Source organism: Cyanistes caeruleus, chromosome 24 (genome assembly GCF_971803275.1).
Source record: "Cyanistes caeruleus chromosome 24, bCyaCae1.hap1.1, whole genome shotgun sequence".
Lineage (NCBI taxonomy): Eukaryota > Metazoa > Chordata > Aves > Passeriformes > Paridae > Cyanistes > Cyanistes caeruleus.
The window spans coordinates 3489023-3510220 of NC_141724.1; the positions used below are offsets into that span (position 1 = coordinate 3489023).

At 55.2% G+C, this 21198-nt stretch overlaps 3 protein-coding genes across 25 annotated transcripts in view; 2 read left to right on the forward strand and 1 right to left on the reverse strand.

The window, feature by feature from the left end:
• The window catches only part of SCUBE3 (signal peptide, CUB domain and EGF like domain containing 3), a 32331-nt gene extending 25334 nt beyond the window's left edge, over nt 1–6997 (forward strand). For 5 of the 18 annotated variants that reach the window (XM_023941889.2, XM_086862098.1, XM_086862094.1 and 2 more), the window contains 12 exons: nt 122–256; nt 516–608; nt 693–803; nt 882–1043; nt 1278–1481; nt 1562–1723; nt 1996–2163; nt 2252–2413; nt 2646–2843; nt 3252–3404; nt 3572–3651; nt 3813–6997. In XM_023941889.2, the coding sequence (XP_023797657.2) occupies nt 122–256; nt 516–608; nt 693–803; nt 882–1043; nt 1278–1481; nt 1562–1723; nt 1996–2163; nt 2252–2413; nt 2646–2843; nt 3252–3404; nt 3572–3651; nt 3813–3962 (1778 nt within the window). In that variant the 3' untranslated portion in view covers nt 3963–6997. Of the gene's footprint in view, nt 1–118; nt 257–515; nt 609–692; nt 804–881; nt 1044–1277; nt 1482–1561; nt 1724–1995; nt 2164–2251; nt 2414–2645; nt 2848–3251; nt 3405–3571; nt 3652–3812 lie in introns of all 18 variants that reach the window. The other 13 variants (XM_023941888.2, XM_023941890.2, XM_023941893.2 and 10 more) reach the window with 6 other exon arrangements.
• A 636-nt stretch (nt 6998–7633) lies between these two features.
• RPL10A (ribosomal protein L10a) lies at nt 7634–10919 on the reverse strand. The gene is made up of 6 exons (XM_023941904.2): nt 10789–10919; nt 10517–10591; nt 10337–10417; nt 9866–10014; nt 8866–9038; nt 7634–7838 (listed from the first exon to the last, which is right to left on the reverse strand). The coding sequence occupies exons 1-6, from the start codon at nt 10917–10919 to the stop codon at nt 7668–7670; spliced, it is 780 nt and encodes a 259-aa protein (XP_023797672.2). The 3' UTR covers nt 7634–7667.
• ZNF76 (zinc finger protein 76) lies at nt 10889–20549 on the forward strand. 6 transcript variants are annotated; one of them, XR_015279056.1, is made up of 14 exons: nt 10889–11365; nt 12275–12443; nt 13692–13772; nt 14921–14998; nt 15160–15362; nt 16406–16522; nt 16761–16836; nt 17154–17279; nt 17393–17572; nt 17783–18016; nt 18358–18491; nt 18846–19340; nt 19433–19546; nt 19850–20549. XR_015279056.1 is itself a non-coding variant. In XM_086862104.1 (13 exons), exons 2-13 carry the CDS (start codon nt 12371–12373, stop codon nt 19463–19465), a joined length of 1533 nt encoding a protein of 510 aa, XP_086718230.1. In that variant the 5' UTR covers nt 10889–11365; nt 12275–12370; the 3' UTR covers nt 19466–20549. The 6 variants fall into 6 exon arrangements, 2 of the variants coding, with proteins under 2 accessions (XP_086718230.1, XP_086718231.1); XR_015279057.1 differs by having other exon boundaries at nt 18846–19009; nt 19143–19340; nt 19433–20549; XR_015279058.1 differs by adding an exon at nt 15956–16033 and having other exon boundaries at nt 11233–11365; nt 15147–15362; nt 19433–20549.
• The last annotated feature ends 649 nt before the right edge of the window (nt 20550–21198 follow it).

Genomic DNA, 21198 nt, shown 5'->3' on the forward strand with positions numbered 1-21198 from the left:
TATGCTATGCTCTGGCACCCTCTCCCCCGCTGGTGAATCCCCCCATGAGCTGGAGGGCACAGGGATCCCTCTGGGTCTCTGAGCTGTGCCAGCCATGGGCATCTCTGATTGTCATCAGCAGCTGGTGCTTGTCCCTTGGAGCTGGTGAAGTGCCTGCCAGGTTCGGTGCCACCACGGACCACCCTCACCTGCAATAAGATGGGCAAGAAGGACAGCTGTGCCCTTTCCTGCACCTCCAAGGCTCTATTCCTGCCAGGTACTGGTGCTGGTGCCACCACCAAGGGGATCCCCATTTCCCTGCATGGCCCAAACTGAGTGGAGAGGAGTGGCTACACAGCCAGTGTGCACTGGCGGAGGGAGGGAGGGACGGATGGACAGACGGACGGCTCATTATTGGATGTAGATCCATGGGCCAGGTCCCTGGTGCAGGATCTCTATGGCAGGGTGCTGGGCATGGCACAGCCATGTCTGCCTGCATCACCCTGGCAGAGCCAACCCCCCTTGCTCACTCACAGAGTCCGACAGCAGCTACACAGTGAGCTGTGGGACCCCCATCCTGCGGCAGGGCGGCCAGCACAGAGCCACCAACAGCAGCCAGCAGTGCCTTGGTAAGGGGGCTCCTGGGGTGCCCACAGCTGCCACCAGCCTGGCTGGGCCATGCCAGGTTGCTGAGCACCCGCCTGCTCTTTCAGAGACTGTGGCTGCACCGGTCAAGCAGAAAGCCTCCTTCAAGATCAAGGATGCCAAGTGCCACCTGCACCCGCGGACCAAGGGCAAGCAGGAGGAGGCCGGGAAGGCACAAGGTGAGGTGTGATGCTGGGGGGAGGTGGGGGTGCCTGTCCCCCAGCAGGGATGGCTGCTGACCTGTCCTCCGCACACAGGTGGCTCGGCACTGTGCTCTGACTGCCAGGTCACCTTTGTCAACCTCAAGTGTGACTCATCCAAGAAGGGGAAGGGGCGCCGGGCTCGCAACTCCCCCAGCAAAGAGGTGACACGCATCACACTGGAGTTTGAGGCGGAGATCAAGCCTGAGGAGATCACAGGTGGGCACAGCACTGGCCTGACCCCTCTTGGGTGCAGGCACAGGTGGTGGGACCAGGAACACGATACCATCCCCATGCAGCAAGGGAAGATTAACCAGTCCTCATCTTGCATCAGATTGGCATGTGCTGAGTAGCACTTTCAACTGAGCATTTGGGGTTTTAATGCTTCTGGGCTTCCCCTTCTTAATGCATCCCTGTTTCCCCCTTTCCCCCATTCCCTTCTGCACCGCCCAGCCAGCTGCAACCTGCACTGCCTGCGACAGAGAGTGGAGAAAAAGCTCAAGTCAGCCATCAAAGCCTTGAAGAAATCCATCAATCAGGAGCGGTTCCTGCTGCGCTTCTCAGGGATGGAGTACGAGGTGGCCCGGAAGCTGAGCGTGGCCTCGGAGCGGCAGGAGAGCTGTGGGCCGGGCCAGCAGCGCCTGGCCAGCAAGTGTGGTAAGGAGCGTGGTGGGGTGACGAGGGGACCCGGCGGTGACAGCCCCCACAGCATCACCGACGTCCCCCCCGGCTCTCAGTCAGCTGCTCGCAGGGAACCTATTACCATGGGCAGACGGAGCAGTGCGTGCCCTGCCCCCCCGGCACCTACCAGGAGAAGGAGGGACAGCTCTCCTGTGACCTGTGTCCCCGTGGTGACACCTTCGGACCCACAGGAGCCACCAACATCACTGGCTGCACCGGTAAGGAGGACACAGGCTTGAGGCACACTCGAGGCATGGCCAGGGCTGCAACCTCAACCATCAGCCAGCAGACAGGAAAGCCTTGAGCATCCCCAAGACCCACAGAATTTGCTGTTTTGGGAGTTTATTATTTAGAGGGGACCCCAGGAAGGGCAGCACTTGCTCTGGGTATACTGGTGTTGCCAAGGCTGAGAGGGAAGAGGATTTGGGTATGGGGCAGGAGAGCCCCAGGCATACGGGGTGCCAGGACTGAACAATGCCTGTGCCTGCAGGTCAGTGTCCCCCTGGCCAGCACTCTGCCGATGGCTTCAAGCCCTGCCAGCCGTGTCCCCGTGGGTCCTACCAGCCCGAGGTGGGACGGGCGCTCTGCTTCCCCTGCGGCGGGGGGCTGACCACCCGTCATGAGGGAGCCCTCTCCTTCCAGGACTGCGACACCAAAGGTAGGTCAGAGCTGGTCCCCAGGAAGGGGCCAGCCAGCAGGGCTGTGCCAGCAGCTGACACAGCCCCCTGTGCTCCCTGACCCCCCAGTGCAGTGCTCCCCTGGGCACTACTACAACACGAGCGTCCACCGCTGCATCCGCTGCACCGTGGGCACCTACCAGCCCGATTTCCGGCAGAATTACTGCATCTCCTGCCCTGGCAACACCACCACCGACTTCGATGGCTCCACCTCTGTGTCCCAGTGCAAAAGTAGGCGAGCTGGGGTGCAACAGAAGGGGGGGACAGGTGTAGGGTCCTCCTTCAAAAGTATTAAAAATCTATAGAGTTTGGGGTTATTTCAGCACTGTGTGTGTGCAGGCAGGCATGGGGGTTGCCTAATGGGACAGTGCCCCTCTCTCCCAGTAAACCACCCCCAGTGGAACACCACCCCAGTGCCCCCATGCCACTGGTTCCCAGTTGAACCGGTCTCCCTGCCTTGCAGACCGGCAGTGTGGAGGGGAGCTGGGTGAGTACACAGGCTACATTGAGTCCCCCAACTACCCGGGGAATTACCCCGCCAACATCGAGTGCACCTGGAACATCAACCCCCCGCCCAAGCGCAAGATCCTCATCGTGGTGCCAGAGATCTTCCTCCCCTCCGAGGACGAGTGTGGCGACGTGTTGGTCATGCGGAAAAACTGTAGGTAACCGAGCGGGCAGCGGTGCTCAGGGGATGAGCTGGGGAGAAGAAGGTTGGGGCTTGGCAGAGCTGCCTTGTGCAGAGGGAGAAAGGCACATCCCTGGGCAGCAGGAAGGGAATTTTGGGAATAGGGTGAGTGAGGTGATGAGCATCACCCTGCCATCTGGGCGTCATGTTGGATTTTGGGGATGCACACCTGGGCCTCAGCCTTTATTTTGGGGGTTAAAAGCCCCATCTGGTGCTTTCCAGAGCACAGAAGTCCCTGATATGTAACATGAGGGTTAGGGGGGCTCAGCCTTGCTCAGCACGGACAGTTCCCATCCCTGATGCCACCCTTGACGCAGTAAGGCTACTGCAGCTCTGCTGATGGGCAACCAGCATCATGTGTCCCCTTGCTGTTCCCTGCAGCCTCCCCATCCTCTATCACCACCTACGAGACCTGCCAGACCTACGAGAGACCCATTGCCTTCACCGCCCGCTCCCGCAAGCTCTGGATCAACTTCAAAACCAGTGAAGCCAACAGTGCTCGGGGCTTCCAGATCCCCTATGTCACCTACGACGGTGAGCACAGGGCACGGGAAGATGCCACCCAACAAGCTAATGATTCTCCCCACCACAGTTTGGGACCTCCAGTTCACACCTCCTGTGTGTTTGAGGGGAGTGGACTGAAGGATAGAGAACAGAGGTTTGGGGACAAGTGGCAGCTCATGCCCTGTGTTTTTTGGCAGAGGACTATGAGCAGCTGGTGGAGGACATCGTGCGGGATGGAAGACTCTACGCCTCCGAGAACCACCAGGAGATCCTCAAGGTGAGCGTGTGCCCCCAGGTTTGTGTTACCCAGGGCTGTGGGGGATGCAGGAGAATCCTTCCCTTTAGGGATGCCTCCTGCTCTCCTTGCTCTTGGGACTTCAGTTCAGGGGAGCACGGCGGGGGGATGATGAGCATCCCTCTGCCTCGGCTTCCCTGCAGGACAAGAAGCTCATCAAAGCTTTCTTCGACGTGCTGGCACACCCCCAGAACTACTTCAAGTACACAGAGAAGCACAAGGAAATGCTGCCTCGCTCCTTCATCAAACTCCTGCGCTCCAAAGTCTCCAGCTTCCTCCGGCCTTACAAATAGCCCCCTGTGCCCCGCCACCCCGGGCCACCCCGCAGCCAAGGAAACACTCTTCTCCCTTCCTTCTCCTTTCTGATTTTTCCTTCCTCCGCCTGGCTCCGGCAGGATCGCCACCGCTCATCCCGCAGACTTCCCCCCACTTTTTCTCCGCCGCTCCCTGCAGAGCTGCGCTCCCAGCCGGGGACACGCTCCGCTCTCACCCAGCGGCGGTGAAGCCGCTCCCCTCTTCAGAAGCAGCTTCTTTTGGAAGGTTTTAGGAAACTGAAGTAGTGGTCCTTTCGCTGTCCCGTGTCCTCCCTTTGGTTTCCTTTACGCCAGGTCTGTCCCCGTTCCCTGGTGCCACCAGCAGCCCAGGACAGTGGGGTGGCTCCTGGTCTTGCAGCCCCCGGGCTGGCTCCGGCCCCGCAGAGGAGGGTAGGAGCTGACACCGTGTCCACCGCAGCGCCGGGCCCCGGCTACCGGCGCCGCTTTGCAGAGGTCGAGGGGAAGAGAACTGACAAAGCCGACTTGATTAAAAAGGAAATGCAAAGGAGTGATGGCAAAGCCCACCAGCGCGGCACCGTGGTGGCTCTGTCCCGCTGGAGAGCAGTGCTGGTGCTGGGAGGGAAGCGCAGCCAAGCCACGTTCCCGGAGAACAATGTCTGGCTGCGCGGGAGAAAACAGGGAGCAAAGGAGAAGGACTTTCAACCGGGTTCGATTTTTTTTTCTTCCCCCCCCCCCCACCCCCTACTTGTGCCAAGAAACCAGACTTTGTTACAAGCTCTGCCAAAGAGTAACTCGGAAAAGCAAGCTTTGAGAAGAGCAGGAGTTAATGTTTGTGCACTAGGATATCCTCCTTTCTACCTTTTTCATATGTATTAAGTGCAATCATTTGAGTCTTCCTTATATTATTTAGAGGGAAGTTGTTTGTTTCTTTTTTTTTCTTACTAGAAATGACAATATTTATAACTGCCTGAGAAATGAGAATGTGTGTTTGCAAGAAAACAAAAACCATCCACACAGAGCAAGCTGGGCCCTGGGCTGTGCTGACCAGCAGTGATGGCATCTTCAGGCCTCTTCTGCCACCTCTGTTCCCGATAAAAGCTCCTGTCTGGGGGGAGATGGTGCCTCCCCTACTTGGAGCAATGGGGTGAGTTTTTGCCGAGAGTTGGAGGGGTCTTGGTCCATCCATGGGGGATGGAGTTGATCCTTTCAGACTGATCCACTGCAGTTCAGGCGTTGTTCAGGCCCTGTTGCAAGGGGGATCAAAACTCGGCCCTGTCACCTGCTTATTGCAAACTATTTGCTTCCCTGCAGGGGCTCAGGGATGAGCCAACAGCTGCTGGGAGGAGGGCTAGCCCTCCACTGAGCCCCAAAATCTCTCCCCCAGGTACAGTGATACCTTCACGGACCTGGGGAGATTTTGTGCTTTTGATTCCCACCAGGCATTTCTGGCCCCATGCCTCTGTTGTGGGAGCCCTTCCCCAGGGAGTGGGGCGCAGATCCTGGGGAAGACCCATCCTGCCACCCCATTTCACTGCATCTGCTTCCCCCAGACAGGCTCAGCTGGGGACAGTGGCCAGGTGGACATCACTGGTGGGTTTGTCCCCCCCAGCATCTTCATGTGACAGACAGGACTCCCAGGGACAGGCAACTGCTGCCACCACTCATCCCTCCTCCCCAAGCCTCCCTACTTTTCCAGTCCCACCACCAGTTCTCAGCTGTCATCCTCCCCACACCTTCATCCCCATCTTCATCCTCTCAAAGAACTGGAGCTGCCAGGACTAAACATGACCCACTTACTCTGCCAGTGCCAGGTCCCTTCCCATCACTGTCCCCACTTGCCCCCCAATGTTTCTTTGCCCACACCTGAGCCCAGCCCTGCCTTTAACAAACCATTTATTTATTGCTCTGCATGTCCCGCTGGGTCCATCTTTCCTGCATCTGGGGGAAGCAGCTGCTCATCCCTGTTTTCCCTGCTTCATCCACAGTGCTCCAGCACCCCAGGAGCCTCTCCCGGGCTCTGTGAGGGGCTGCAGGCAGGCTGAGCACTGGCATAGGGGCTGAGGTTTGTCAGTTGGAAAAGTCTGTCCTGATTCATCCCAGCTGTGGATTTTCCCCTCCTGCTGCTGGCTCCCAGCCTGTTTGGAAGCTCCACATCTGTGGGCTGAGCTGTTTGCCACTTGGTCACTGTCTGAAAGCAGCTGCTTTAATGCACAAAAGCTGCTGTAGGGATCTGGAGGGGTTTTGTGGCTCTGGGACAGCGGCGCAAGGCCCGTGACCTTTGAAAGGATCCTTCGTATTTAGAAGGAAAAAAAAAAAAGCCAGCAGCAAAAATAAAATCAGCCCAGGAATGACCAACCCTGCTGTGGTGCCCTGGATGCCCATAGCCCCTGATGTCCACTAGTTCATTAACTTTGATTAACTGTGGCTGATCTAATGTCAGGTTACTGCCCAGCCTCAGCTGCCTTTGTAGGGCATCAGGCCCTTGGTGTGCCCTGGCTGTCACCCTTGTCACTGCACCAGCCACCTCTGCTTCCTGAAGCAGCTGTGGAAGGATGAGGCAGGCAGCGCACCTTCCTGGAATGGCCAAAGCATCTGGTAACGTTGTTCCCCCCTTCTCCTTTCACCAAATAGCTCAAAAATGCCACAGAAATTCCACAGGGCCCCTGCTGCCACCCACCCCACAGCAGCCCAGCCCCACTCCTCACCCACCCCCACCTCAGCATGGGTTTGAAAGGCTGAAACCCACATCAGCCACCCCGGGGATCAAGGTTTTGAAGCTGTCAGGAGAAATGAGGGTTGTTGGGGCTTTGGTTTTTGGGGTTTTTTTTCCACGTTGGGAGTATTTATATCTGCCTTTTGCAGCGGGCCAGGACTTGCCATCTCCAGCAGAAACGATTAAAGTGATGAGCAAGATGTAGTTCATGAAGTTATTTGCACTTGATTAAAAGAAAAAAAAATTATTTGAACTTTGTAAAAAGAAATGTTTGCATTTTGTATTGTCTTTTTTTAATTATTAAATGGAATTTCTTGGTGTTGTGTTGATCTTTCAAAAACTGGCTCTGATGCTTATTTTAAAGGTTTCTAACAGCAGGATCCAGAGCTATTTTCATTGTTTTGTTCCCTCAGAGCCTGACAAGCTTTTCCAGGGCCCAAAGTATTTTTTTCTCCCCCCAGAAGTTTAAATGCTGCACTTCCCTAAGCTTTCCAGTCCCTACACAACTTATTTACACGCATTACTTAGATGCAACAAATTTCATTTTTAGCCCAGAACCTGGAGTTAAACAATGCTCAAGTCCTCAGGAGCTGCCCCCTGGGCAGGTGTGGGCTGGTGTGGGGCACTTGCCCTTAAAGGCTTCTGCTGGCCCTCTCAGAGCAGGGCTGGGCTCTGCAGCAGGACTCAGGTGAGCTCTGTACCAGGAAAGGCTCCTCTCTGTGGGATCTGGGGGCTACAGATGCTGAACCTGCACCTGGCTGGGACACCTCTGCTCTGGGGAGAGTGGAGTCCTTTCCCTTCCCTCTCTGAATGCAGGGGGGTATGAGGCTCCTTCCCTCAAAAGCTCCAATATCCCACTTGGTATTCATCTCTCTCTCAAATCAGCACAACATCTGAGGCCTTCCTCAGGAGGAAGGGAGCAGTTCTTGGGCAAACCTTCCCCAAGGAGCTCTGGAGGAACAGAACCACACACAGCTGTGGGTGTCTGCAGAATTTATTGCTGCTCCCCTTTAGTAGAGGCGCTGGGGCTTCCCCATGGTGCTCTTGATGTACAGAGCTCGCACGTTCTGCCAGTTCTTCTTCAGCAGTGAGACCAGGAAGTTGATGGCCAGGTGGATGTTGTAGACAAGCTCATCCTCTGTCATCTTCACGTGACCCACAGCCACAGCCAGACAGAGCACCTGGGGAGAGACACAGGTACAGCTTTCACAGGCAAAGCAAAGGTGACAAGAGCTGACCCCACTCTTCAGTGTGTTGTGCTGTTCCATGGTTTGGACACGGGACATGGCTTCCCCAGCCCACCCACAGGCTTTTCCACCTGGCCTATGGCTCCCTGTAGCACCTGGACGCCACCTCTAACACGTGCAGAGGTGACTGGGTGAGGTGGGAGCACGGCTGCCTCCCACATAATGGGACACCAGGAAGGACCTGTGGCACACTGTGAATAATTGGCACAGGAGCACAGCTCAGTGTTACCCTGCTCTGCCAAGCCCACACCAGCTTCCCTTTCTGCCCCTGGGGCGAGCCCCCAGCCCTCTCTCTCTCTGCACTGTGACAAAAGCCCAGAAGGGCCACTCCTCCCGCCTGGCCTCCCTGAGCAGCCTGGAGGCCAACGCTCCCCACAGGCTGGAGTGAGCCGACAGGCCAAGTGTCAGGACACATTAGCTCAGCTATTTTAACAAGCATCTGCAAACCCTCACATCTGCTGTGTCCTCCCAGCTGTGCCCCCAGGAGTCACACTTGGCCCACTGACACAGGGTTAGCATGCCTGAACAGGGTTATTTTGGTTTCAGGGAGTCAGTTCACCACAACAGCAAGAGCAGATCCCCACAGAGCTGCTCCCAAGTTCCCTCAGAGTCAAGTCCCAGACTGACCCCCAAAAAAGCACCACTCACACTCCAGGCGACACACCTGGCCAGGTCCCCCTCCTTGAGCAGCACCCACATGCTGGTAGCAGCATTAATTTCACTGCATTGTACTCAGCATTGAAACATCTAATAATTTCCTCATAATTTGTTCCAAAATCTGTCAACCACAGTTAAATTATTCCTCCTTTCTGGCTGGCCATGGAACACTCCCGATACCATTTCCCTTTGCTGGAGGAAACTGCCACAGTTTGAGGAACACTCGAGGGACATCTACAGTCCAACCCAGACATGGCAGAGACACAGAACAACCCTCAGGTACACAACTAAAGCCATGCTTTACCTTCTTCATCTGAAACTTGATGGTCGATTTGACCTCATCCACCTTAGCCACCAGATTCTCATTGTGGGTGAGGAGAGAAGGGAATTTCCCAGCTTTGTTCAGGCCTGGGCCCAGGATTCGAGGAATCTGCTTGATCAAGGACTCAGAAGCCAGGAAGGCATCGTACTTCTTAGCTGCAAGGAGACAACCTGGGAGGTAAGGATGGACCCTGCTCCCACACCAACCTCCCAGTGAGGGACTCAGCTGAGAACATGCAACTCCCTGCTGCAATTTCAGTTCCCTGGGTCCCACCTAACTGGAGCTGGTTTTGCCTACAATCTCTGAGGAATGACTGCCACAGCAGCCAGGCCCCAGCCTCACTCAACACAGACTCCAAATAACAGCTTGTTCCCTGACGAACTGTTCTTTGCTAAGCCCCAGGTGACACTGAACTAACTCCAAGCTCTGCTACAGACTGTGGACACCAGGATGAATGTGATAGTGGATCCATCTAGAAGAGGTTTAGCCAACAATCACGGTCATTTCCTAACAGCACATAGTTCTGTGGCACATTATGGATTGAGGGGAAAGTTCCTGTCTGCCTGAGGAATGTATCTCAGGGACTCTGGAATTCTCAGGGAAAGATTTTTCTCTCTGAGCAAGAAAAAAGGAATGCATTTCATTCTGTTCATGTAAGAACTGCAGGACTAAAACACACTCTTGGCTTCTAGCATTTCTTGGCTTTTGCTGCCCTCCAGTTCCCTGACCAGGAAATTGAGGGACACAAGGAAGGGTGAAACTGTCGACAGGGACATTTTCAGTCTCTCTCCCTTCCTTGGACAATCAGCTCCAGTTCTGCAGTACTGACCTGTGAAACTTGCACTGGAAACAACCTGGTGGCTTTTCTGAATAGTTTTTGGGCAGATTTTGGTACTGGAGTTGACTCTGATCAGCTTTTCAGCTCTGCAACTAACCATGATATGGAAATCTGAGCATAGGGAAAAGCCTTACTGACACTCACCCAGCTTCTTCACCAGCTTCTTGTTTTTGTTGAGCTTCTTTAGAGCTTCTATGTCCATGTGAGGGATGTCAACTGCTTTGGCCTCATCGCAGTGCTGCTGGTCCCCCAGCAGACAGACGGAGAATTTGGGCCGTGGCGTCGACTTCAACCTGCAGAAACAAGGAAGGAAGGAAGGTCCAAGTGAGTGACCAGCCAGCACCACCTGCGTGTCCATGGAGCCAGCACGGAAACACCTTACCACAGCAACGGGCATCCAGCACAGCCGCTCACCTGCTGTCCCCAGCAGGCCGGTGGGGACAGCCCTGAGGCTGCTGCACCTCCCCTCATGTTTTAAGACCCAGGGTGAGGGTCCGTCCAGCCGCTCCCACTGGGCCGAGGCGCACTGGACTCCCCAAGCGGTTCGGAGCTGCGGAGGCCCCGAGCAGGGCCGGGCAGGGCCGAAGGCTGGGTAGGAGCGAGAGGATGGCGAACCTGACGGTACCGGAGAACCGCTTGTCCTTCTGCGGGTCATAGTTCTTGAGGCTGATCTGCAGCTCCACCGTCTCCACGAACCTGCGGGAGGCACCGGGTGAGGCCTGGCCGGGCACGGAAGGGGGAAGGCCGAGGCTGGGGGTGTGACACGTCCGCTCCCGCCGTGTCCGTGGCTCTTACTTGCGCTTCTTGGCACGGCTGCCGTGCAGCACCTCCTTCACCGCCTCGTACAGGGTGTCCCGGGACACTTTGCTGCTGCGGGGGAAAACAACGCGGGCTCAAGGCCGGCTCCGCCCAGGACGCGGGCCCGAGCCCGACCCGGTTCCCGCGCGTTCCCCCCGCGATTGACCCCGTTGACCGGGCCCCACCGGCGGCCCGGACGGCCTCAGTACCCCACCGGGTGCGGATGACGGTTGACAGAGCGGATGGCGGTGGATGGCCACCAGACCCACCTCATGGCTGCCGCCGCTCGGACCGGAAGGGCAGATGCGCCGCCGGCGCGGTAGAAATACTGTCGAGATCTCGCGAGAATTGAGCGCGTGATGAGGCGCCATATTGGGAAGCAGCACCTTGGAGCTGCCATGCTGGGAGCGGCGGCGGGCGGCTTGGCCGCATCTCCTTCCTTGTTAAATAAATAACCGGGATCTCTTTGCCTCCTGTCTCAGACTACCAGGCAGGATTTCCTGCATCACTTCACAGAGTATGTTAGGAGCCCTGGGCTGGCCTTAGCCAGCGCCGGGAAGGAGAAGGAGCGCGTGAGGAGCTGCCGGGACAGGCCGGGCGCGGGCGGCAGCGCCGCCATCCCTGGCACAGGGCAGGTACCGCTGGTAGCCCCGGCAGGCCAGGGCAGCGGGGCCTTGTGGCTTCAGCGTTGACAACGCGCATGCGCCGCCGGCTGCGCCCCCGCGCATTGGCTGCCCGGCAGCGCGCGCTGCCCGGCCCGGCCCGGAACCTGTATGGCGGGCGCGGCCCGCTGCGGTGCGGTGCACGTCGGGCCGGCGGCGGACCCGGGCCCGGCGGGTAGCTCAGGTCGGTGTGGGGGTTGGGGGGCGGCGATGGCGGCCGGGCCCGGGAGCCACCTCAGCTCCCGGGTACCGTGCGGGGGGAGCTCCCCGTGTCCCCGCCACCCCCGGGCCCTGCCCTCCCCGCTGCCCCCGCAGCCCGTGCCACGGTTTCTCCGGTCTCTTGTGGGGACAGCGGTGCGAGGCCGCCGCAGCGGCCACGGGGTAGCGCACAGGAGCCGCAGCCGGGTGTGAGGAGCGCAGGGCGAGGCGGCACCGAGCCGGGCTGCGCCCCGAGTGGCGGCGGGGACGGACGGGGCGGTTTGCCTCCTTCCTGGAAATCAAACGATCAAATATTTGGTTATCTCAGAGGTCGCTCATGAAGAACGCGCTGTAGCTCCTTTGAAAGATAACCTATCAGCAGAGAGCCTCTTAAGCAAAATGTTCTTGTGGGGGTGTGGAGGCTTTAGCATCGTTTGCGTAGAGCCTTGAAACTCTATCCCTCCGAAGGCTGGGAATTAGTCAGGAAAGGGAGGAGAGAAGAACGATGCTTCTAGGGATAAAACTCATCACCCTACCCCTGCTGCACAGAACATGCTCAGCCTGTAGGTTCAGGATTTAAAGTACTTAGAAACCCTGCAGATCATTTGGAGGACAGAAAGGGCTCGAATGTGTGTAACATTTGTCCTGTCTCTGATAAGAGTCTGTCAGTTCACTGGCATGATGAGCTTTATTTCATATTTGGCTGTGGAATAGATTGTTATCCCTGCCTGCCTTTAGTGTGTGAAGAATGCAGCATTGTCCAGCTTAATCCTTTTTAGCCTTAAAAGTCTTTTGCGGCCATTCAAGCCTTTCCTAGTGTGCAAAAGTGGAGAAACTAAAGGAGAAGGAAAAACTAAGGGGAGAAATTGAAATGGAATTGTTTTTTTTACTTAAGGCTCCCAGCAAAGACGACAACCCCGTGTCCCACAGGCCCCTGGCTCTGGGCCCCAGTGCTCCCAGGCAGGATCCATGTGTGGGGAGTCGGGGCAGGATGGAGAGCCTGGGGCTGCCAGCAGCGACCCTTGGGGATGGCACCACGGCCTACCTGCAGCAGGCTGGCAGAGGTAATACAGCCTTGGGCTACCAGGGCTCAGAGTCTCTTCCTGGCTCTGAAATTAAAGTCAGACTCACCAGAAGCACCCATTATGGCATGGGAGCTGCCACACGTGCATGGCCACTTCACACGGGCAGCTGGTGACTGTTGGATTTGCACTGAAGTCTGATGTAAAATAAAATACAAATCAAACATATCTCTGGTTTGGAAATGAAGCTGTGGAGATGGGAGAGCTGTTGCTGTAGAAAATAAAGGTGCTGTTCAGACTAGAAGAGCCCCATTCTTTCCAGGATTGCTGTGGACAGGGAGCTGATGCTGTGACCTGCAGTGCTCTGCTCCACCAAAACTTCCTTTGGGCTGAGCAGGTGGTTTTACATCACTGGTGTGCACAGAGTTCGGTTCACAGCAGTGTTTTTTTCACTCAAAGAGGTGCCAAATTCCACATCTGCCCTTACTCTGGTGTTTGTGAGGTGCCCCTTTCTCCAGCACCCGCTGCTCCCAGGCAGAGGAGTACGCTGTTTCCCAGCCTGCAGAACAGGATGGAGGAGTTGTGCAGCTCCATGTCCTGGGGTTGCTCTCCTGCTTTATTTTCTGTGCAAACTCACTGCAAGTTTATTACACATGTGGAACTGGGCTGTCTTGGAACCATCAGATTGTGTGACACCCCCACCCCCCCAACCTTATGCTCCAGGTGAAACCAACCTGGATTCTCCATGTTCAGTGAGATGGAGCAAAGTCTTCTCTGCATCAAATCATTTGGTAACTAAGTCATTATTAGGGTTTGCACAGAGTCAGGCTTTGGCAGAGTTCAGTCTCTACAGCCTGAACAGTCTCTACAACACTGGCAGCACTTTAGGCCCCTTAAGGTGCTGTAATTGTTTCCTAACAGTTGAGCCTCTGCCAAAGTAGTAGATAACTCTCCAGGCACTTGCTGATGCTACTTAGTGCACCCAGTTGATTTTTTTCTTTCAACACAAGTGTAATTGCTTTCTCTGTATGCTCTGTCTTTCTTCTCCTTGGCACAAGGACCTGTGAGGGGCAGCTCCTCAACAAGGAATGCCTGAAGGTCTTTGTCCTGTGTCCTGTCTAGAAAAGTGCTATGCCAGCATTTTTGGGAAGTGGAGCCCCTCTGTGGGGGAAAACTGATCCATATCAGCCCAGAAGTGATAATTTCTCCCTTTTGGGGGAGTGTGGGAAGTAAGTGGGACAGGAGGACTGGGCTCAGCAGCTGATGGATGGCATGTTTTAACTGTTCCAGGTGAAAAGCTGATTGAAGGGCAAGTCATTGAACTTGAAGATGGGACCACAGCTTATATCCATCAGGTGACAGTTCAGAAAGGTGAGGAACACACATTCCCCTCTTTCTGTTTGGAAGGACACTGTAGATGTGGCTGCAGCTCTCAGTGCTCCAGCATTTGGGCTCCTCTGTTCGTTCCAGCTTTCAAAAGTCCATGTGAGGGTAGGGCTTTTGTTGGGGTTTTCTTTCTTGTGGTTTTGAAGCTGAATAAACAAGGACATTGCCTGCAAAGCTTTTAGCAATCTGATGAGAAGGTGAATTTGGTGGAGGTGGAGACAAATGTTTAAGTGTCATTTCACCTGTGGGCTCTCCCTATTGTAATACCACAAGTCCAGTGCACTGTGTTCTGTGTTGGTGCCAGCCACTTAGTACACACAGAGCTTGTTTCATGTGGGAGCAGTTGGACAGGAATTTCCTCCAAAGTGTGGGATAATATATTACTTCTGAGATAGGTGTTGGTTGGGGGGGTCATGTGGGGATTGTTTGGAACAATGCCACCTTGGTCCTTGACCCATCAGCCAATGTCATCTCTGAAATCAGGTAATGTTAGTCTGAGAGGTGTTGGGAATCCAGTTCATGGTGGCAGGCACCAGAGTGGCTCAGAGGAATCATCCTTGGCCATGCTAAGATGCAAAAGGGCAGGTAGAAAGAGCTCTGTTACTTTGGGCAGTCCTTCCTTGATGCTCCCAAGTTCCTTGTATGCCACCTCCCTTTCTATTCTCTAAAGGCTGCTTGAAATTGATGTTTTGTAGCTGGCTGTGCCCCTTTCACCTCTTCATCCACTTCCCTGCCTTCACATGCACAGTGAGAGGGGTTCTCCTTCTCACCCCTTCTTCCCCTGCCATAGGATGTTTGTGTTCTTCGCACACCCTGTGCCAGAGCCATTCTTCTTGTCTGGGATGTATATCAAATAATTCATATAATTATGAAGTATATGTCATATACTTCAAAATGTCTGCATTGAGGTACTGCATTACTCCTTTGAGCAAAGGAAGAGGCAAATTGTGCATGAAGCCTTAAAAACCTCATCATTCACATCAGAAGGGCTCAAATAGTGCCTTAAAACCTACAGCTGTGGTTGTCTTTCAGGGCAAGCAGGCAGCCCAGTGTCCTCTCCTGTCTGAACTGCCACAGTATTCCCCATCCTGACTCCTCCAGGAGGGTGTGTGGATGTATTTCTTTTCTTTTAGAGGCTGTGGTTTCTGAAGATGGGCAGCCAGTGGTACTGCAGGATGGCAGCACAGCCTTCATACACAGCACAGATAAAGGTAAATCACTCCCTGATCTTTCCCTGGCAGCTGGAGAGAAGCTGCTGAAATGTCTCAGGTTTCCATGGCTGGGGAGCTGAAGCACTTTTTTTCTGCCTCACACTGAGCCTTTTTTCAGCTGAATTTTTTTCAGCTCTTTATCTGACAGTTTCCTCCTGCAGAGAGTTATGAGCCTGGCACATTCCAGGCTGTCCAGCTAGAGGATGGCTCCACTGCCTACATCCACCATCCTGTCATCATGGCACCTGGCAGCACCATCCTGGAAGTGCAGACAGAAACTGGGCTCAAAGAGTTGGCTGGGGATGAGGAAGATGATGGCTTTGATGTGGACACCATTAATGCACTGCAGCAGTATGGCAGGAAGGTGAGGGCACAGCATCTCTTGGCCTGAGTTTGTGCCCTCCCTTCAGCAGTGCTTGTGTGCTTCTGTCTGGCAGCAGCAGCTTTGAGAGAAGCGACTGGAAGGGCTCCAGAGTGAGTGCATGGCACTCACACTGCTGAGGGGTGCCTGGCAGCGGGGGACACAGAGCCGGGGCTGTTTGGTCCTATGGAGTGCTGGGCCTGCCACCCTTAACCTGCTGCAGGCTCAGGTCTAGGAAGGGAGGAGAGCTGCTGTGATACAGCCTTTGGTGTGTCAGCAGTGGCTAAGCCATGGCCACTGTCCCCATGGTGACAAAGGCCTCAAAACCAAAACGGCTTCACATCCTGATGTGCAGTCACTCCAGTGTCCCACCTCAATATCCCAGGTACTGCTTTTTTCTCCCATCTCCATAGTGCTGTGGAGCAGGGGCTGCCAGGAGGGTGCTGGCAGGGTGAGCTGGGCACAAACCTTCCTGCAGTGGCAGGCCCAGCCCCTACTCTCTGGGGAAGGGTGGGGTGGCACTGTGGCTGTCACTGCCTTCCTGCTCCACACTCTACAGGGAGGCACAAGCAGTGCTTGTGCTTCTTCACACACAGGGGTCTGATGAGGAAGAAGTGGGAGTGACAGATACCTGCCGTATGAAGCATAAGGACTCCAGCAACATCCCTTCTCGGGTCTGAATTTTTCAGTGACTGGAACTAGGCTGAACTCCTCTTTGCCACTAATTATAAAAGCCTTGTGGCTTCTCTGCCGAGCTAGCAAACATTAACTGCACATATTTCAAATGAGCTGAGAAAGGGAGTTTCGTGTCTAACAACCCCCAGTGAGCTGGGAAGTAGGAGGGGAAAATGCAGGTTCCTAGAGCCCTGTAACCTGGGCTTCACCATGTGGGTACAAGCTGGTTTGTAGGAACATGTTTTTGGAGGATATGATTTGTTTGTAGGAACATGCTGGAGTGCATATATATGGCAAGGAGGGAAATATTTGTGTGGGCTTGGTGAAGCTGTGGTGGCTTGCTGGATTGATTCCACTACTTGTCTCAGCAGGATTTGCAGGAGGAGGAGGTGCAAAACAACAGGAAGGGGCAGCAGGTTGGCAGCAGAGCTTTCCGCTGTGGGTACAAAGGCTGTGGCCACCTCTACACCACTGCCAACCACCTCAAGGTAAAGCAGGTGACATGGCAGTGTGCAGGCCAGGCCAGTCCCAGGTTACACTGCCAGAGCAGAATGTTCCATTGTGTGCAGCTGAGTGACATGCTGAGCTCCCCAAGAGACCCAGATGTGTCAATTGGCCAAGGTGAAATCCAACAGGGAATTTCAAATTCTCTCCACCAGCATTTTTCCAGTTTTCCTTCTTCCTTGCCTTGGACCTCATTCTAGGGACCTGTTCTTTCTTTCCCAGGTACATGAACGTGCTCACACAGGTGACAGGCCATACACATGTGACTTTCCAAGTTGTGGGAAAGCATTTGCTACAGGTAAGAGTTTCTGTTTAGAGCAGATTTTGTTTTCTGTCCAACCCAATCCCTGCTGAGCTTCAGTCCTAACTCTGGTGCAGTAGAGCACAGTAATCTAGAGCATCTAAAGCAAGGGAATCACAGCACAGGACTTCATTGATTGTGGGCAGATAATGGTGGAAGCAAGGTTGGGAGTGGTGTTAATGTTGGTTATTTCTTCCCTTTCAAGCTTTGCAGACACAACAGACACTCAAGTGAATGGACTGAGGGGTGGTTCTCAGCTTGTAATTGTGTTTCCTTCTCATTAGAAAATTAGTTGTGGTCTCTGTCCTGGACAGGGTATGGGCTGAAGAGCCATGTGAGAACACACACAGGTGAGAAACCCTACAGGTGTCCAGAAGACATGTGTAGCAAAGCCTTCAAAACCTCCGGGGATCTGCAGAAACACTTCCGCACGCACACGGGTGAGCAGCACAGGGAAGGAACTGCACAGGGGGCAGCCCAGTGAAAGGGTCTCCAGGGCACTCCAGGTGGCTGGGTAGTGGCAGGTCTCACCCACATTGCTCTGTCTGTGCAGGTGAGCGTCCCTTCAAGTGCCCCTTTGTGGGCTGTGGCCGCTCCTTTACCACGTCCAACATCCGCAAGGTTCACATCCGGACGCACACAGGTGAGCGGCCCTACATGTGTGCAGAGCCTGGCTGTGGCAGGGGCTTCACCAGTGCCACCAACTACAAGAACCACATGAGAATCCACACAGGTAGGAGGGAGCAGCAGCAGGGAGATTGGTGGGGCTGGAATGGGCATTCCATCACTAGAGTGGATCTGAGGGATCTGGAGGAAATAGTGGGAATTGCTTTATTGGATTGATTATTGTTCCAGCAGTATGTCTCCAGCTACTTGTTCTGGTGAGGAATCCCTCCCCAGAGCATGAGGAGAGTGAAGCTCAGCTCTGTGGCCTCTGCCCTAGGAGAGAAGCCGTACCTGTGCACCGTGCCAGGCTGTGGGAAGCGCTTCACAGAGTACTCCAGCCTGTATAAGCACCAGGTGGTGCACACACACTGCAAGCCCTACACATGCAGCAGCTGTGGCAAGACCTACCGCCAGACCTCCACACTGGCCCTGCATAAGTGCAGCAGCCACTGCGAGCTGGAAGCCACCGAGGAGAGCGAGCAGGCCCTCTATGAGCAGCAGCAGCTGGAGGGTGAGCAGCCACTCCCCCCATCAAGGTGTGGCAAAGAGGAGGGAGGTGTCAGCAAGAGCAGGCACGCCCCTCTCAGACCCTAGTGTGTGCCGTGTTCTCTTGCCTCCCCATCAAATCCAGATCTATTGGAAGGTCCTTGCTGTAAGGTACAGGTTGGGAACAGGCCCCTGCCCATTCTGTGGTACAGGGAGAGGTAAAGGCCCTTCTTGCCAGGCCATCGCTGTGCTAGTGTCATCATGGTCTTGTGCTCTTTTGTGCTGGCCCTTGAGGCCACAGGCAGGTCCAGAGTCCAAGCATGTGCTTTCACACTCTGATAATGCTGCTCTTCCCCTTTGATCCAGCTGCTGCAGCTGCTTACAGAGGCTCTCCACTGAAGAGTCAGCATATTGCTTTCCTGTCAGAGAGGGAGGACGATGAAGAGGAGGGTGCTGTTCCTCCACAAGTCTCGCTTATCTCTCAGGATGGGGCAGAGCAGGTATGGACATGGACAGCCTCCAGCATGTCAGGGACAGCAGTTATTATCTGAAGTGAGATTCTGTCTCTACTCAGCTATGGTGTTCTTTGCAGACCCTTTTTCCAGAATTTTTTCAGACCTTGGAGCTTCCTGGGCTCTTTCTGCCCTGAGGCCTCCCTCCTACAGCCTCACCCACTGCTGCAGTGTTGGTTTGAGGGTTCTCTGGCCCTGATGCCCCCCTTATTGATGTGGTCTCTGGGTGTTTGTGACTGGCAGCCCTTGGCTCCCTGCAGCTCCCCAGCTCTGCTGATCCAGGCTGGATCTGGAGATGTTTTGTCATCACAGCAGTGCTTTTCTTGTACTTCCCTCCACCAGCTGCCCCTGTGCTGACTGGAAAAAACTTCCTTCTGTGGCACGAGGCAAAGGAAACAGCTGCCACCAGTGACCTGTTTCCTCTTAGCCTGAGATGCTCCTGATGCTGCAATGCACAAAGTTGTCTCCGTCCAGGCTTGAGACAAAAGGCTGAATGGGAAGGGGAGGTATGGTAGAAGGAGGAGAGCTGAAGACCCAAGCTCTGAGTTCTCTGTCATCAGTTTTATCTGTAGCCCTGGGCAAAGTCCTTGGAGTTCCCTGTGCCTTGAGTCTTGTAGAGACTGTTTCCTCCTTGCCCAGACATTGCTGAACTCAGACTCCCTGAGCATCTGCTGTCATCCCTGGGTCAGTCTGTCTCAGGAAGAGCTGCAGGCCCTGGGCAGTGCCATCAGCATGGTGACACAGAGCAAGGCCCTCGCTGTGCCTGAGGGAGAGCTGGCCGGTGGTGACACTGGGACCATGACTGTGGCCAACACCAATGGCACTGAGGCACAGGAGGTAGCTGGGACAAAGCTGGGACTGTCCCTGATTTCTCTGCTAGATAAGAACTGCATTTTCTTTTAAAACATGATCATCTGAACTTTTCCCAGGTGCCCATAGTCGCCTCTGGGGCAGTGGTGTAAGAGGAATCAGACATGGCCCTGCTCTGTCATCAGCAGGTGGCATTGCTGGTCACCTCCCATGGCACCCACATTGCTGTTCAGGTACCACATGGCTCTTGCCACCATCCCCTTCACTCCCTGGCCATCTGATGCCTGCAGCACTTGCCCTCTGGCCCTGCTGCATCACTGCTTGCCCAGGGGGCTTGCTCATTCATTCACAGATGCCCTGTGTGCAGAGGACAGCAGGGACATCCTGCTGGGATTGCAGAATGCCCCTTTGTAAACAGCGTCTGCTTCCCACCTGTGTCACCCACCTGTGTCACCCCTCTGTCCTGCTGGGAGCCACCCTGAGCTGCCTTTTGGGGGTTCAGCACTCACGCTCTCTCCCCACTTTCCCTCCCCCAGCTGGAAGAGCAGCAGTGGCCCTCAGCATGGCCACAGCAGTCATCCACTACAAGCCAGTGGCCGCTGACACAGCCCTGCCTGAGAAGGAAAGCAGAGCAGTCGGGGCAGGGGGAGTGGCAGCCCCAGGCTGCCGTGTGCAGGGGAGGTGGGTGCTGCAGGCAGGACATGGGGCAGGGACAGTGTCTGAGCCAGTGCCAGCATGTGCCCTGTTCCAGCCAGGACACTGACAGGGCAGCACAGCTGGGGTGACCCTGTCTGAAGGGCTCTTCCCTCCAGGGAGGGAGGGCAAATACACTGGGCTGCTGCCTGTTCCTCGGCTCTGAGCAGCAGCCCTCTTTTGAGGGGCACTTCCTGCCCTCTCCCTCTAGGAATGGTCTGACAGCTCCCCTTTCTTGCCCACCCCTCCAGCTCAGGGGCGAGTGGGCAGCACATGCACAGAAGCAATAAAGACCCATCAGAGCAAGCCCAGGCTGTGCTGAGCTCGGTATGGAAGGTGGACAGCTCCTGTCACTGGAGCCAGCACTGGGATGACTCCACCAGCAGTTCTCCCATCTCTTTGTCATGCTCCTTTCTCAAGCAAGGCTTCCATGGCAGACTCCTTGGCTGTGGACCAGAGCTACCAGCACTTACCAGGAGCTGAGCTAGACCTGGATGTAGATGCTGAGTTGAAATAAAAAAAATTAAAATTTTGTTTTTAAAAGGCCCCCCTTTCTCTTTGGGAAAGCTGGGAGGGGGTGGGATTAATGTTGGTGTTTAGCAGCTGTAGGAATTAAGGACATTGAGGAGATTTGAGATTTGTGGAACTGACCAAACATGTCCTGCCAAAGCAGCAGCTGTCCCAGGGGAGGGCTGGGAGCAGGGTGAGCTGTACCCTCTGAGCCCTTAGCATGGGGCTAGGAGTGGCTAAGACATGTCCTTGAAATCTCACTTCAGGCCTTGGCTCTTCCAGGGACACCAGCAAGACTAGATTTAGGGAATCGTGTTTGTGAACACATCCTATATCCTCCCCTGAGCTGGGAGAGAGACCTGGGCTGGTGTCCTGCTCCCACAGGTGCCTTCAGCCCCTCCACTGCCACGGGTGCTGGGTGGTCAGAGCTGGGGAAGACCTGCTAGATCCTCGAGTCCAGCTGTGAACCTGAGCCTGGCACAGGCTCACGGCAGTCGCGTGGGTCGTTGTTTGGACATCCCAGAGGAGTTTGTAGAGAAAGATATTTCCGTGGGCACGGAACGGGCACAGCCCAAGACGATGCCACAGGCTGAGTCTCTGCTCGCCTAGTACGATCCCTTCCAAAGGCAGCGCTCCCGCTGCGAGGGGAAGCTGCTGCTTGAGCCACAGCGGGGATTTCTCT

Bases quoted from the DNA above. Each gene is read 5' to 3' on its own strand.
- ZNF76 (XM_086862104.1), top strand. From the start codon at position 12,371: ATGGAGAGCCTGGGGCTGCCAGCAGCGACCCTTGGGGATGGCACCACG. The intron at 16,837-17,153 runs GTAAGAGTTTCT...TGTCCTGGACAG, and splicing joins TGGGAAAGCATTTGCTACAG to GGTATGGGCTGAAGAGCCAT. The intron at 18,492-19,142 runs GTATGGACATGG...CTCCTTGCCCAG, and splicing joins CTCAGGATGGGGCAGAGCAG to ACATTGCTGAACTCAGACTC.
- RPL10A (XM_023941904.2), bottom strand. From the start codon at position 10,919: ATGGCAGCTCCAAGGTGCTGCTTCCCAATATGGCGCCTCATCACGCGC. The intron at 10,015-10,336 runs GTTCGCCATCCT...TTGTTTCTGCAG, and splicing joins CGGTTCTCCGGTACCGTCAG to GTTGAAGTCGACGCCACGGC. The intron at 9,039-9,865 runs GTGAGTGTCAGT...GTCTCCTTGCAG, and splicing joins GAAGCTGGTGAAGAAGCTGG to CTAAGAAGTACGATGCCTTC.